At 46.4% G+C, this 14,066-nt stretch overlaps 1 protein-coding gene across 1 annotated transcript in view; it reads right to left on the bottom strand.

The window, feature by feature from the left end:
- Window positions 1-11,213, bottom strand: part of LOC142187076 (alpha-2-macroglobulin-like protein 1) — a 114,220-nt gene extending 103,007 nt beyond the window's left edge. The window contains exons 1-3 of the mRNA XM_075261440.1: window positions 11,113-11,213; window positions 9,227-9,410; window positions 8,199-8,364 (exon numbers count right to left, since the gene is read on the bottom strand). Coding sequence (XP_075117541.1) covers window positions 8,199-8,364; window positions 9,227-9,410; window positions 11,113-11,213 — 451 coding nt within the window. The remainder of the gene's footprint in view (window positions 1-8,198; window positions 8,365-9,226; window positions 9,411-11,112) is intronic.
- Window positions 11,214-14,066: the final 2,853 nt, after the last annotated feature.

Below are 14,066 nucleotides of genomic sequence, written 5' to 3' on the forward strand. Positions count from 1 at the left end.
GTTATATCACTGGAGGAAGGAGAAATATGGAAGGGCAGTGATCGTGGGGCTCAGAGATTGCTACACCCCCTGGCACTGATCGCAACAATGAAAACTACAATCAGCCTCACATGGCTGATAACAGATAGTAATAGATTGTATTCCCCTGTCCTACAGTCGGCCTCTCCTGACATGGCTGATAACAGATAGTAATAGATTGTATTCCCCTGTCCTACAGTCGGCCTCTCCTCTCCTGACATGGCTGATAACAGATAGTAATAGATTGTATTCTCCTGTCCTACAGTCGGCCTCTCCTCTCCTGACATGGCTGATAACAGATAGTAATAGATTGTATTCCCCTGTCCTACAGTCGGCCTCTCCTGACATGGCTGATAACAAATAGTAATAGATTGTATTCCCCTGTCCTACAGTCGGCCTCTCCTCTCCTGACATGGCTGATAACAGATAGTAATAGATTGTATTCCCCTGTCCTACAGTCGGCCTCTCCTCTCCTGACATGGCTGATAACAGATAGTAATAGATTGTATTCCCCTGTCCTACAGTTGGCCTCTCCTCTCCTGACATGGCAGATAACAGATAGTAATAGATTGTATTCCCCTGTCCTACAGTCGGCCTCTCCTCTCCTGACATGGCTGATAACAGATAGTAATAGATTGTATTCCCCTGTCCTACAGTCGGCCTCTCCTCCCCTGACATGGCTGATAACAGATAGTAATAGATTGTATTCTCCTGTCCTACAGTCGGCCTCTCCTGACATGGCTGATAACAGATAGTAATAGATTGTATTCTCCTGTCCTACAGTCGGCCTCTCCTCTCCTGACATGGCTGATAACAGATAGTAATAGATTGTATTCTCTTGTCCTACAGTCGGCCTCTCCCCTCCTGACATGGCTGATAACAGATAGTAATAGATTGTATTCCCCTGTCCTACAGTCGGCCTCTCCTGACATGGCTGATAACAGATAGTAATAGATTGTAATCCCCTGTCCTACAGTCGGCCTCTCCTCTCCTGACATGGCTGATAACAGATAGTAATAGATTGTATTCTCCTGTCCTACAGTCGGCCTCTCCTCTCCTGACATGGCTGATAACAGATAGTAATAGATTGTATTCCCCTGTCCTACAGTCGGCCTCTCCTCTCCTGACATGGCTGATAACAGATAGTAATAGATTGTATTCCCCTGTCCTACAGTCGGCCTCTCCTGACATGGCTGATAACAGATAGTAATAGATTGTATTCTCCTGTCCTACAGTCGGCCTCTCCTCTCCTGACATGGCTGATAACAGATAGTAATAGATTGTATTCCCCTGTCCTACAGTCGGCCTCTCCTCTCCTGACATGGCTGATAACAGATAGTAATAGATTGTATTCTCCTGTCCTACAGTCGGCCTCTCCTCTCCTGACATGGCTGATAACAGATAGTAATAGATTGTATTCCCCTGTCCTACAGTCGGCCTCTCCTGACATGGCTGATAACAGATAGTAATAGATTGTATTCCCCTGTCCTACAGTCGGCCTCTCCTGACATGGCTGATAACAGATAGTAATAGATTGTATTCTCCTGTCCTACAGTCGGCCTCTCCTCTCCTGACATGGCTGATAACAGATAGTAATAGATTATATTCCCCTGTCCTACAGTCGGCCTCTCCTCTCCTGACATGGCTGATAACAGATAGTAATAGATTGTATTCCCCTGTCCTACAGTCGGCCTCTCCTCTCCTGACATGGCTGATAACAGATAGTAATAGATTATATTCCCCTGTCCTACAGTCGGCCTCTCCTCTCCTGACATGGCTGATAACAGATAGTAATAGATTGTATACCCCTGTCCTACAGTCGGCCTCTCCTCTCCTGACATGGCTGATAACAGATAGTAATAGATTGTATTCCCCTGTCCTACAGTCGGCCTCTCCTCTCCTGACATGGCTGATAACAGATAGTAATAGATTGTATTCCCCTGTCCTACAGTCGGCCTCTCCTGACATGGCTGATAACAGATAGTAATAGATTGTATTCTCCTGTCCTACAGTCGGCCTCTCCTCTCCTGACATGGCTGATAACAGATAGTAATAGATTGTATTCCCCTGTCCTACAGTCGGCCTCTCCTCTCCTGACATGGCTGATAACAGATAGTAATAGATTGTATTCCCCTGTCCTACAGTCGGCCTCTCCTCTCCTGACATGGCTGATAACAGATAGTAATAGATTGTATTCCCCTGTCCTACAGTCGGCCTCTCCCCTCCTGACATGGCTGATAACAGATAGTAATAGATTGTATTCCCCTGTCCTACAGTCGGCCTCTCCTGACATGGCTGATAACAGATAGTAATAGATTGTATTCTCCTGTCCTACAGTCGGCCTCTCCTCTCCTAACATGGCTGATAACAGATAGTAATAGATTGTATTCCCCTGTCCTACAGTCGGCCTCTCCTCTCCTGACATGGCTGATAACAGATAGTAATAGATTGTATTCCCCTGTCCTACAGTCGGCCTCTCCCCTCCTGACATGGCTGATAACAGATAGTAATAGATTGTATTCCCCTGTCCTACAGTCGGCCTCTCCCCTCCTGACATGGCTCATAACAGATAGTAATAGATTGTATTCCCCTGTCCTACAGTCGGCCTCTCCCCTCCTGACATGGCTGATAACAGATAGTAATAGATTGTATTCCTCTGTCCTACAGTCGGCCTCTCCTGACATGGCTGATAACAGATAGTAATAGATTGTATTCCCCTGTCCTACAGTCGGCCTCTCCCCTCCTGACATGGCTGATAACAGATAGTAATAGATTGTATTCCCCTGTCCTACAGTCGGCCTCTCCTGACATGGCTGATAACAGATAGTAATAGATTGTATTCCCCTGTCCTACAGTCGGCCTCTCCTGACATGGCTGATAACAGATAGTAATAGATTGTATTCCCCTGTCCTACAGTCGGCCTCTCCTGACATGGCTGATACCAGATAGTAATAGATTGTATTCCCCTGTCCTACAGTCGGCCTCTCCTGACATGGCTGATAACAGATAGTAATAGATTGTATTCCCCTGTCCTACAGTCGGCCTCTCCTCTCCTGACATGGCTGATAACAGATAGTAATAGATTGTATTCTCCTGTCCTACAGTCGGCCTCTCCTCTCCTGACATGGCAGATAACAGATAGTAATAGATTGTATTCCCCTGTCCTACAGTCGGCCTCTCCTCTCCTAACATGGCTGATAACAGATAGTAATAGATTGTATTCCCCTGTCCTACAGTCGGCCTCTCCTCTCCTGACATGGCTGATAACAGATAGTAATAGATTGTATTCCCCTGTCCTACAGTCGGCCTCTCCCCTCCTGACATGGCTGATAACAGATAGTAATAGATTGTATTCCCCTGTCCTACAGTCGGCCTCTCCCCTCCTGACATGGCTGATAACAGATAGTAATAGATTGTATTCCCCTGTCCTACAGTCGGCCTCTCCTCTCCTGACATGGCTGATAACAGATAGTAATAGATTGTATTCCCCTGTCCTACAGTCGGCCTCTCCCCTCCTGACATGGCTGATAACAGATAGTAATAGATTGTATTCCCCTGTCCTACAGTCGGCCTCTCCCCTCCTGACATGGCTGATAACAGATAGTAATAGATTGTATTCCCCTGTCCTACAGTCGGCCTCTCCTCTCCTGACATGGCTGATAACAGATAGTAATAGATTGTATTCCCCTGTCCTACAGTCGGCCTCTCCTGACATGGCTGATAACAGATAGTAATAGATTGTATTCCCCTGTCCTACAGTCGGCCTCTCCTGACATGGCTGATACCAGATAGTAATAGATTGTATTCCCCTGTCCTACAGTCGGCCTCTCCTGACATGGCTGATAACAGATAGTAATAGATTGTATTCCCCTGTCCTACAGTCGGCCTCTCCTCTCCTGACATGGCTGATAACAGATAGTAATAGATTGTATTCTCCTGTCCTACAGTCGGCCTCTCCTCTCCTGACATGGCAGATAACAGATAGTAATAGATTGTATTCCCCTGTCCTACAGTCGGCCTCTCCCCTCCTGACATGGCTGATAACAGATAGTAATAGATTGTATTCCCCTGTCCTACAGTCGGCCTCTCCCCTCCTGACATGGCTGATAACAGATAGTAATAGATTGTATTCCCCTGTCCTACAGTCGGCCTCTCCTCTCCTGACATGGCTGATAACACATAGTAATAGATTGTATTCCCCTGTCCTACAGTCGGCCTCTCCTGACATGGCTGATAACAGATAGTAATAGATTGTATTCTCCTGTCCTACAGTCGGCCTCTCCTGACATGGCTGATAACAGATAGTAATAGATTGTATTCCCCTGTCCTACAGTTGGCCTCTCCTCTCCTGACATGGCTGATAACAGATAGTAATAGATTGTATTCCCCTGTCCTACAGTCGGCCTCTCCTCTCCTGACATGGCTGATAACAGATAGTAATAGATTGTATTCCCCTGTCCTACAGTCGGCCTCTCCTCTCCTGACATGGCTGATAACAGATAGTAATAGGTTGTATTCTCCTGTCCTACAGTCGGCCTCTCCTGACATGGCTGATAACAGATAGTAATAGATTGTATTCTCCTGTCCTACAGTCGGTCTCTCCTGACATGGCTGATAACAGATAGTAATAGATTGTATTCTCCTGTCCTACAGTCGGCCTCTCCTGACATGGCTGATAACAGATAGTAATAGATTGTATTCCCCTGTCCTACAGTCGGCCTCTCCTCTCCTGACATGGCTGATAACAGATAGTAATAGGTTGTATTCTCCTGTCCTACAGTCGGCCTCTCCTGACATGGCTGATAACAGATAGTAATAGATTGTATTCTCCTGTCCTACAGTCGGTCTCTCCTGACATGGCTGATAACAGATAGTAATAGATTGTATTCTCCTGTCCTACAGTCGGCCTCTCCTGACATGGCTGATAACAGATAGTAATAGATTGTATTCTCCTGTCCTACAGTCGGCCTCTCCTGACATGGCTGATAACAGATAGTAATAGATTGTATTCCCCTGTCCTACAGTCGGCCTCTCCTCTCCTGACATGGCTGATAACAGATAATAATAGATTGTATTCTCCTGTCCTACAGTCGGCCTCTCCTCTCCTGACATGGCTGATAACAGATAGTAATAGATTGTATTCCCCTGTCCTACAGTCGGCCTCTCCTCCCCTGACATGGCTGATAACAGATAGTAATAGATTGTATTCTCCTGTCCTACAGTCGGCCTCTCCTGACATGGCTGATAACAGATAGTAATAGATTGTATTCTCCTGTCCTACAGTCGGTCTCTCCTGACATGGCTGATAACAGATAGTAATAGATTGTATTCTCCTGTCCTACAGTCGGCCTCTCCTGACATGGCTGATAACAGATAGTAATAGATTGTATTCCCCTGTCCTACAGTCGGCCTCTCCTCTCCTGACATGGCTGATAACAGATAATAATAGATTGTATTCTCCTGTCCTACAGTCGGCCTCTCCTCTCCTGACATGGCTGATAACAGATAGTAATAGATTGTATTCTCCTGTCCTACAGTCGGCCTCTCCCCTCCTGACATGGCTGATAACAGATAGTAATAGATTGTATTCTCCTGTCCTACAGTCGGCCTCTCCTCTCCTGACATGGCTGATAACAGATAGTAATAGATTGTATTCTCCTGTCCTACAGTCGGCCTCTCCCCTCCTGACATGGCTGATAACAGATAGTAATAGATTGTATTCTCCTGTCCTACAGTCGGCCTCTCCTCTCCTGACATGGCTGATAACAGATAGTAATAGATTGTATTCTCCTGTCCTACAGTCGGCCTCTCCTCTCCTGACATGGCTGATAACAGATAGTAATAGATTGTATTCCCCTGTCCTACAGTCGGCCTCTCCTCTCCTGACATGGCTGATAACAGATAGTAATAGATTGTATTCCCCTGTCCTACAGTCGGCCTCTCCTCTCCTGACATGGCTGATAACAGATAGTAATAGATTGTATTCCCCTGTCCTACAGTCGGCCTCTCCCCTCCTGACATGGCTGATAACAGATAGTAATAGATTGTATTCCCCTGTCCTACAGTCGGCCTCTCCCCTCCTGACATGGCTGATAACAGATAGTAATAGATTGTATTCCCCTGTCCTACAGTCGGCCTCTCCTCTCCTGACATGGCTGATAACACATAGTAATAGATTGTATTCCCCTGTCCTACAGTCGGCCTCTCCTGACATGGCTGATAACAGATAGTAATAGATTGTATTCTCCTGTCCTACAGTCGGCCTCTCCTGACATGGCTGATAACAGATAGTAATAGATTGTATTCCCCTGTCCTACAGTTGGCCTCTCCTCTCCTGACATGGCTGATAACAGATAGTAATAGATTGTATTCTCCTGTCCTACAGTCGGCCTCTCCTCTCCTGACATGGCTGATAACAGATAGTAATAGATTGTATTCCCCTGTCCTACAGTCGGCCTCTCCTCTCCTGACATGGCTGATAACAGATAGTAATAGGTTGTATTCTCCTGTCCTACAGTCGGCCTCTCCTGACATGGCTGATAACAGATAGTAATAGATTGTATTCTCCTGTCCTACAGTCGGTCTCTCCTGACATGGCTGATAACAGATAGTAATAGATTGTATTCTCCTGTCCTACAGTCGGCCTCTCCTGACATGGCTGATAACAGATAGTAATAGATTGTATTCTCCTGTCCTACAGTCGGTCTCTCCTGACATGGCTGATAACAGATAGTAATAGATTGTATTCCCCTGTCCTACAGTCGGCCTCTCCCCTCCTGACATGGCTGATAACAGATAGTAATAGATTGTATTCTCCTGTCCTACAGTCGGCCTCTCCTGACATGGCTGATAACAGATAGTAATAGATTGTATTCCCCTGTCCTACAGTCGGCCTCTCCTCTCCTGACATGGCTGATAACAGATAATAATAGATTGTATTCTCCTGTCCTACAGTCGGCCTCTCCCCTCCTGACATGGCTGATAACAGATAGTAATAGATTGTATTCCCCTGTCCTACAGTCGGCCTCTCCTCCCCTGACATGGCTGATAACAGATAGTAATAGATTGTATTCTCCTGTCCTACAGTCGGCCTCTCCTGACATGGCTGATAACAGATAGTAATAGATTGTATTCTCCTGTCCTACAGTCGGTCTCTCCTGACATGGCTGATAACAGATAGTAATAGATTGTATTCTCCTGTCCTACAGTCGGCCTCTCCTGACATGGCTGATAACAGATAGTAATAGATTGTATTCCCCTGTCCTACAGTCGGCCTCTCCTCTCCTGACATGGCTGATAACAGATAATAATAGATTGTATTCTCCTGTCCTACAGTCGGCCTCTCCTCTCCTGACATGGCTGATAACAGATAGTAATAGATTGTATTCTCCTGTCCTACAGTCGGCCTCTCCTCTCCTGACATGGCTGATAACAGATAGTAATAGATTGTATTCTCCTGTCCTACAGTCGGCCTCTCCCCTCCTGACATGGCTGATAACAGATAGTAATAGATTGTATTCCCCTGTCCTACAGTCGGCCTCTCCTCTCCTGACATGGCTGATAACAGATAGTAATAGATTGTATTCTCCTGTCCTACAGTCGGCCTCTCCTGACATGGCTGATAACAGATAGTAATAGATTGTATTCTCCTGTCCTACAGTCGGCCTCTCCCCTCCTGACATGGCTGATAACAGATAGTAATAGATTGTATTCCCCTGTCCTACAGTCGGCCTCTCCTCTCCTGACATGGCTGATAACAGATAGTAATAGATTGTATTCCCCTGTCCTACAGTCGGCCTCTCCTCTCCTGACATGGCTGATAACAGATAGTAATAGATTGTATTCCCCTGTCCTACAGTCGGCCTCTCCTCTCCTGACATGACTGATAACAGATAGTAATAGATTGTATTCTCCTGTCCTACAGTCGGCCTCTCCTCTCCTGACATGGCTGATAACAGATAGTAATAGATTGTATTCCCCTGTCCTACAGTCGGCCTCTCCCCTCCTGACATGGCTGATAACAGATAGTAATATATAGACCTCCATCCTCCTCTATGTATCTATAGACCTCCATCCTCTTCTATGTATCGATAGACCTCCATCCTCTTCTATGTGTCTGTAGACCTCCATCCTCTTCTATGTATCGATAGACCTCTCTTGTATAGCCCCTTGCTCCTCACCATTTTGCCCCGGTAGGTACATTGACTTGTCTGTCTGGATGAGGGTCCCTGTGCTCTTCTTCCTGATGGTCAGTTCCTTGGAGCTGAACTCCACCTTGTTGCCCTCGTTGTTCTGTCCATAGACTATGATGGTGACTTTCTCTGTAGCACCAGAAGGTTCAGGAACCTGAGAGATAAGACGTTGTGTTATTTCAGTAATATCGGAGGCCCCGCTCTCTGCATAGACATGTAGTGCACCTACAGCAGACACCATGTGACACCATGCTGGAAACCAATGGGGAGGGGTAATATTGTATCTCTGTGATATCAGGATGAGGTACAAGGAGTAATGGTGACTCCAGGACTGTGTAAGGACGGGCCCCCGGGATCTCACCTGGAGATCAGAGAGCCACAACAAGCTTCTAAGTTTGGACAGGAGGGGACCAGTGCGTCTCATCTAAGGGACCCCTGTGGATGACTGAACTGTAACTTGGTGTTGCCTTGTGTTGTACTTTGTTTGCACCTTATATTGCTCCTTATTGTATCAAAGCCAAAAACTATTATTATTAATTATTATATTATTATATTATTAGATGATTATTATTATTATTATTATGTATTATATTATTATTATTTTATATTATTATTAGATTTTAATAATAATAATAATAATAATAATAATATTAATTGCCCCTCTGCTGACGTATTCACTAATCAGAAGTCCATACAGCAGACCTGAGGCCGGTACTACATGAGATCTCCAGAGTAGACAGAAGGACAGAGACACCTGAATACAGGCAGAGACTGGAGCATTGCTCAGACAGACAGACAGAAGGACGAGAGTCCAAACACAAAGTCATGGACAGAAGCTGAATAGACACAGAAACTGGAGCCCTCATAGACACATATACACACCCAGACAGGCAGAGCAGAAGTAAACCTGAGAACATTCATCTTTATAGAGAGCAGTAGGTGCTCAGAGGTAACCAGACGACTGCTGGGACATGTAGTCCGCCTGCCAGCTCTGGCATGACATAGGGGATTAGTACCTGGAATGACTGGCAGTGCATTGTGGGGCTGTCCGGCTGAGTTGTATACAGGTTTATATTTCCAGATGAAGTCTTCAGATCCACCGATATGTGAGAGAAGCCCTGCAGGTCCGGGGAGGCGTGCAGACAGAATCTGCCTGTGGACGGATGATACAGGTCCGGAGGGATGAAAAGCCCATATTGTCTGCAGAGAGAAGAAGAGGTATATAAGGTATATATGTCCCTGGCCATCAGCGAGAGCAAGAAGAGACGCCGGACTAAGACACACCGACTAGGGCAACGCAGGAGAAGCTCAACCTCCAAGACCCAGATATAACAAGGAAGATTCAGAGACACACAGCCCCTGACCGCAGCCCCATCTTACCTGCCCCTACACCCCCCTCCCCTCACCCCAGCACTTACACCCATTGCCTGCTATAATATTTCACCATTCTAAAGTGCCCAACATGCCCCGAACAAGGCTCAAATAAAAGGAGTCATTGAGAGAGACAGAGAGCGGTACATGGAGGAATGGAGGAGCGCAATAAATAACTCCAAGAAACTCACCAATGTGTACCAATCCCTACAAAGGGACTACACCATGGCCACCTACCTGGAGAGAATACGCCACCCCAAGCACAGACAGACCCTGAGCCGGTACAGACTGAGCGCCCACAACCTAGAGATAGAGACGGGGCCATACAGGCAGACGTACAAGCCACGGGAGAAGAGACTGTGCCAGCACTGTGACCAGGGGGCCCTAGAAGACCAGACCCACTTCCTGCTACACTGCACCAAATACTCAGCTGTGAGGGCCGGCTACTACCAAAGACTCTCTGCCCACATCCCAGACTGGGAGAAGAGGAAACTCTACATCCTACTGGGAGAAGAAGAGGCCACTGTGGAGATCGCTGCCCAATACGTGTCCAGCTGTCACCAAACCAGAGGAAGATGAGACTCCACGGACTGTTATATTTATCCCAATACACCCGCCCCACCCACCCCCACCCCCACCTCCCCATATAGCAGTCACCAACGAAGAGGAAGATGAGACTCCATGGACTGTTATATTTATCCCAATACACCCGCCCCACCCACCCCCACCCCCACCTCCCCATATAGCAGTCACCAACGAAGAGGAAGATGAGACTCCATGGACTGTTATATTTATCCCAATACACCCGCCCCACCCACCCCCACCTCCCCATATAGCAGTCACCAACGAAGAGGAAGATGAGACTCCACGGACTGTTATATTTATCCCAATACACCCGCCCCACCCCCACCTCCCCATATAGCTGTCACCAACGAAGAGGAAGATGAGACTCCACGGACTGTCATACTGGTCACCTAGAGAACATGGTGGTCACCTAGAGAACATGGTGGTCACCTAGAGGACATGGTGGCCACCTAGAGGACAAGGTGGTCACCTAGAGGACATGGTGGTCACCTAGAGGACATGGTGGTCACGTACAGGACATGGTGGTCACGTACAGGACATGGTGGTCACCTAGAGGATACGGTGGTCACCTAGAGGATACGGTGGTCACCTAGAGGATACGGTGGTCACCCAGAGGACATGGTGGTCACGTACAGGACATGGTGGTCACGTAGAGGATACGGTGGTCACCCAGAGGACATGGTGGTCACGTACAGGACATGGTGGTCACCTAGAGGATACGGTGGTCACCTAGAGGACATACTTGTCACCTAGAGAACATGGTGGCCACGTACAGGACATGGTGGTCACATACAGGACATGGTGGTCACCTAGAGGATACGGTGGTCACCTAGAGGACATACTTGTCACCTAGAGAACATGGTGGCCACGTACAGGACATGGTGGTCACATACAGGACATGGTGGTCACCCAGAGGACATGCACTGGTGCTACAGATTGTACTTACGGGATTTTGTTAGCCTGAGTCGGAGTCATTTCCATGCAGAGGAGAAGACACAGCAGCCACATCCTGGAGGCCATTCCTGGGGGAGACACAGAGGTCGCCATTACTGCCCATGAAATTTGGATGGACAATGATCTTAGTCTGTTCTCAAGGCTTGTCAGTATCATTCACAGGCTGCTTCACGGACACCTGTTTTGGGGACCTCATCTAGGTCATCAATGTGGTTGTCATTCCTCAAAAATACATAAATACAGAGTTCTGTAGAAGTTATGTGGGGTCTACACGAATCCTGCCCAGTATAGTCTATACACTACAATGATGGCTTTGTTTGATACTGGTGCTTCTTGGACAACCACGTGGATGTCAATTAAAGTTTTCTATAGGAACGCAGAAGTCATCCTTGTTACTGAAGATGGGACTGTTTGGTACATGGTGATGTTTTATAGGGTGTGGTACATAAAGGAAGGGTTAATAATGATATCCTGAAACATACACAGAATGACTGTATATCCCGAAGGAAAGTATCTCTGGTACATACAAATCCTGCTCAGTATAGTCTATAAATTACAATGTATGTAATGTGATAAATACAGGTAGGGTTAATAACTGTATCCTCAGAAATACATATATTCACATAGCATTGGAGAGTATCGCAGCCGTGCGCTCACATCTCTGCTTCATGGACACTTCCTATCACAATCCCTCTCTCATTGTCACACAATCATTTCTATATAGATTGGTGGGTCTATGACACATCCAGTCCAGTCTAGACAATCCTCAGTGTGATGCAATCTATTGGTTGGAACTGAGAATTGTCTTCATTGGATACAATTGTAACAAATCTTCAACTATGTGAAGTATTAGGCCTTGTGAAGTAAACTAGAAAGTTGTCTTCTATCGCCGCAAACACCGATCATGAGAATAACGAAACAAATGACAATGGAGAGTTGTGGAACTTCTCATGATAGAAGCTCTGGATGAAATCCCAGAGATCTCAAAATCTACAGAGGAGACCTCAAAGTCTACATAGGGGATCACAATGTCTACATAGGGGATCACAATGTCTACAGAGAAGACCACAATGTACAGAGACCACAATGTACAGAGACCACAATGTACAGAGAAGACCACAATGACTATAGAGAAGATCACAATGTACAGAGACCACAATGTACAGAGAAGACCACAATGTACAGAGAAGACCACAATGTACAGAGAAGACCACAATGACTATAGAGAAGATCACAAAGTCTACAATGTCCACAAAGGGCACCACAATGTCTACAGAGGAGAGCACAATGTCTACAGAGGAGACCACAAAGTCTACAGAGGAGAACACAAAGTCTACAGAGGAGAACACAAAGTCTACAGAGGAGACCACAATGTCTACAGAGGAGACCACAATGTCTACAGAGAAGACCACAATGTACAGAGACCACAATGTACAGAGAAGACCACAATGTACAGAGAAGACCACAATGTACAGAGAAGACCACAATGTACAGAGAAGACCACAATGACTATAGAGAAGATCACAAAGTCTACAATGTCCACAAAGGGCACCATAATGTCTACAGAGGAGAGCACAATGTCTACAGAGGAGACCACAATGTCTACAGAGGAGACCACAAAGTCTACAGAGAAGACCACAATGTCTACAGAGAAGACCACAATGTACAGAGACCACAATGTACAGAGAAGACCACAATGACTACAGAGGAGATCACACTATCTACAGAGGAGATCACACTATCTACAGAGGAGATCACAAAGTCTACAATGTCCACAAAGGGCACCACAATGTCTACAGAGGAGAGCACAATGTCTACAGAGGAGACCACAAAGTCTACAGAGGAGACCACAAGGTCTACAGAGGAGACCACAAAGTCTACAGAGGAGACCACAAAGTCTACAGAGGAGACCACAAAGTCTACAGAAAAGACCACAAAGTCTACAGAGAAGACCACAAAGTCTACAGAAAAGACCACAAAGTCTACAGAGAAGACCACAATGTCTACAGAGGAGAGCACAATGTCTACAGAGGAGAGCACAATGTCTACAGAGGAGAGCACAATGTCTACAGAGGAGAGCACAATGTCTACAGAGGAGAGCACAATGTCTACAGAGGAGAGGAGAACCCATCCGCATGTCTTCTCCTCCAGTCCATACACCAGAGGCACCAGGTCCACTATCTCATCCATGTCCACGTCTCCCTCTCACCTCGTCCCATGCCGCGGCTCATCCTCGTCTCTCTCCTTTCTCCTCCTGTCCTGACTTTTATGATTTATTGTTTGGAAGGCGATGACACAAACCTATAGAAATGTTTATTTACATCTTGGCACAATTTCTGTTTCCCAGCCCTGAGATTTACTGCTACAATGTGTCACTTGTGTCACACAACAATAGTGAGCCAACAGGAAAGACTCCGAATCTGCTGCTGAGAGAGGAGGCTTAAAGGGAAACTCCACTAGTTACCATCAGCTCATCTCTCATAACCTTTATAGGGATCTCCTTATCACAACCCCCTATAGATCTGCAGACATTACTCCCTATACCGCCCACAGACACCTACACAAATATACTGCAGACATTACTCCCTATACCGCCCACAGGCACCTACACAAATATACTGCAGACATTACTCCCTATACCGCCCACAGACACCTACACATATATACTGCAGACATTACTCCCTATACCGCCCACAGACACCTACACAAATATACTGCAGACATTACTCCCTATACCGCCCACAGACACCTACACAAATATACTGCAGACATTACTCCCTATACCGCCCACAGACACCTACACAAATATACTGCAGACATTACTCCCTATACCGCCCACAGACACCTACACATATATACTGCAGACATTACTCCCTATACCGCCCACAGGCACCTACACATATATACTGCAGACATTACTCTCTATACCGCCCACAGACACCTACA

The sequence above is a fragment of the Leptodactylus fuscus genome, unplaced genomic scaffold, assembly GCF_031893055.1.
Source record: "Leptodactylus fuscus isolate aLepFus1 unplaced genomic scaffold, aLepFus1.hap2 HAP2_SCAFFOLD_133, whole genome shotgun sequence".
NCBI classification, from domain to species: domain Eukaryota; kingdom Metazoa; phylum Chordata; class Amphibia; order Anura; family Leptodactylidae; genus Leptodactylus; species Leptodactylus fuscus.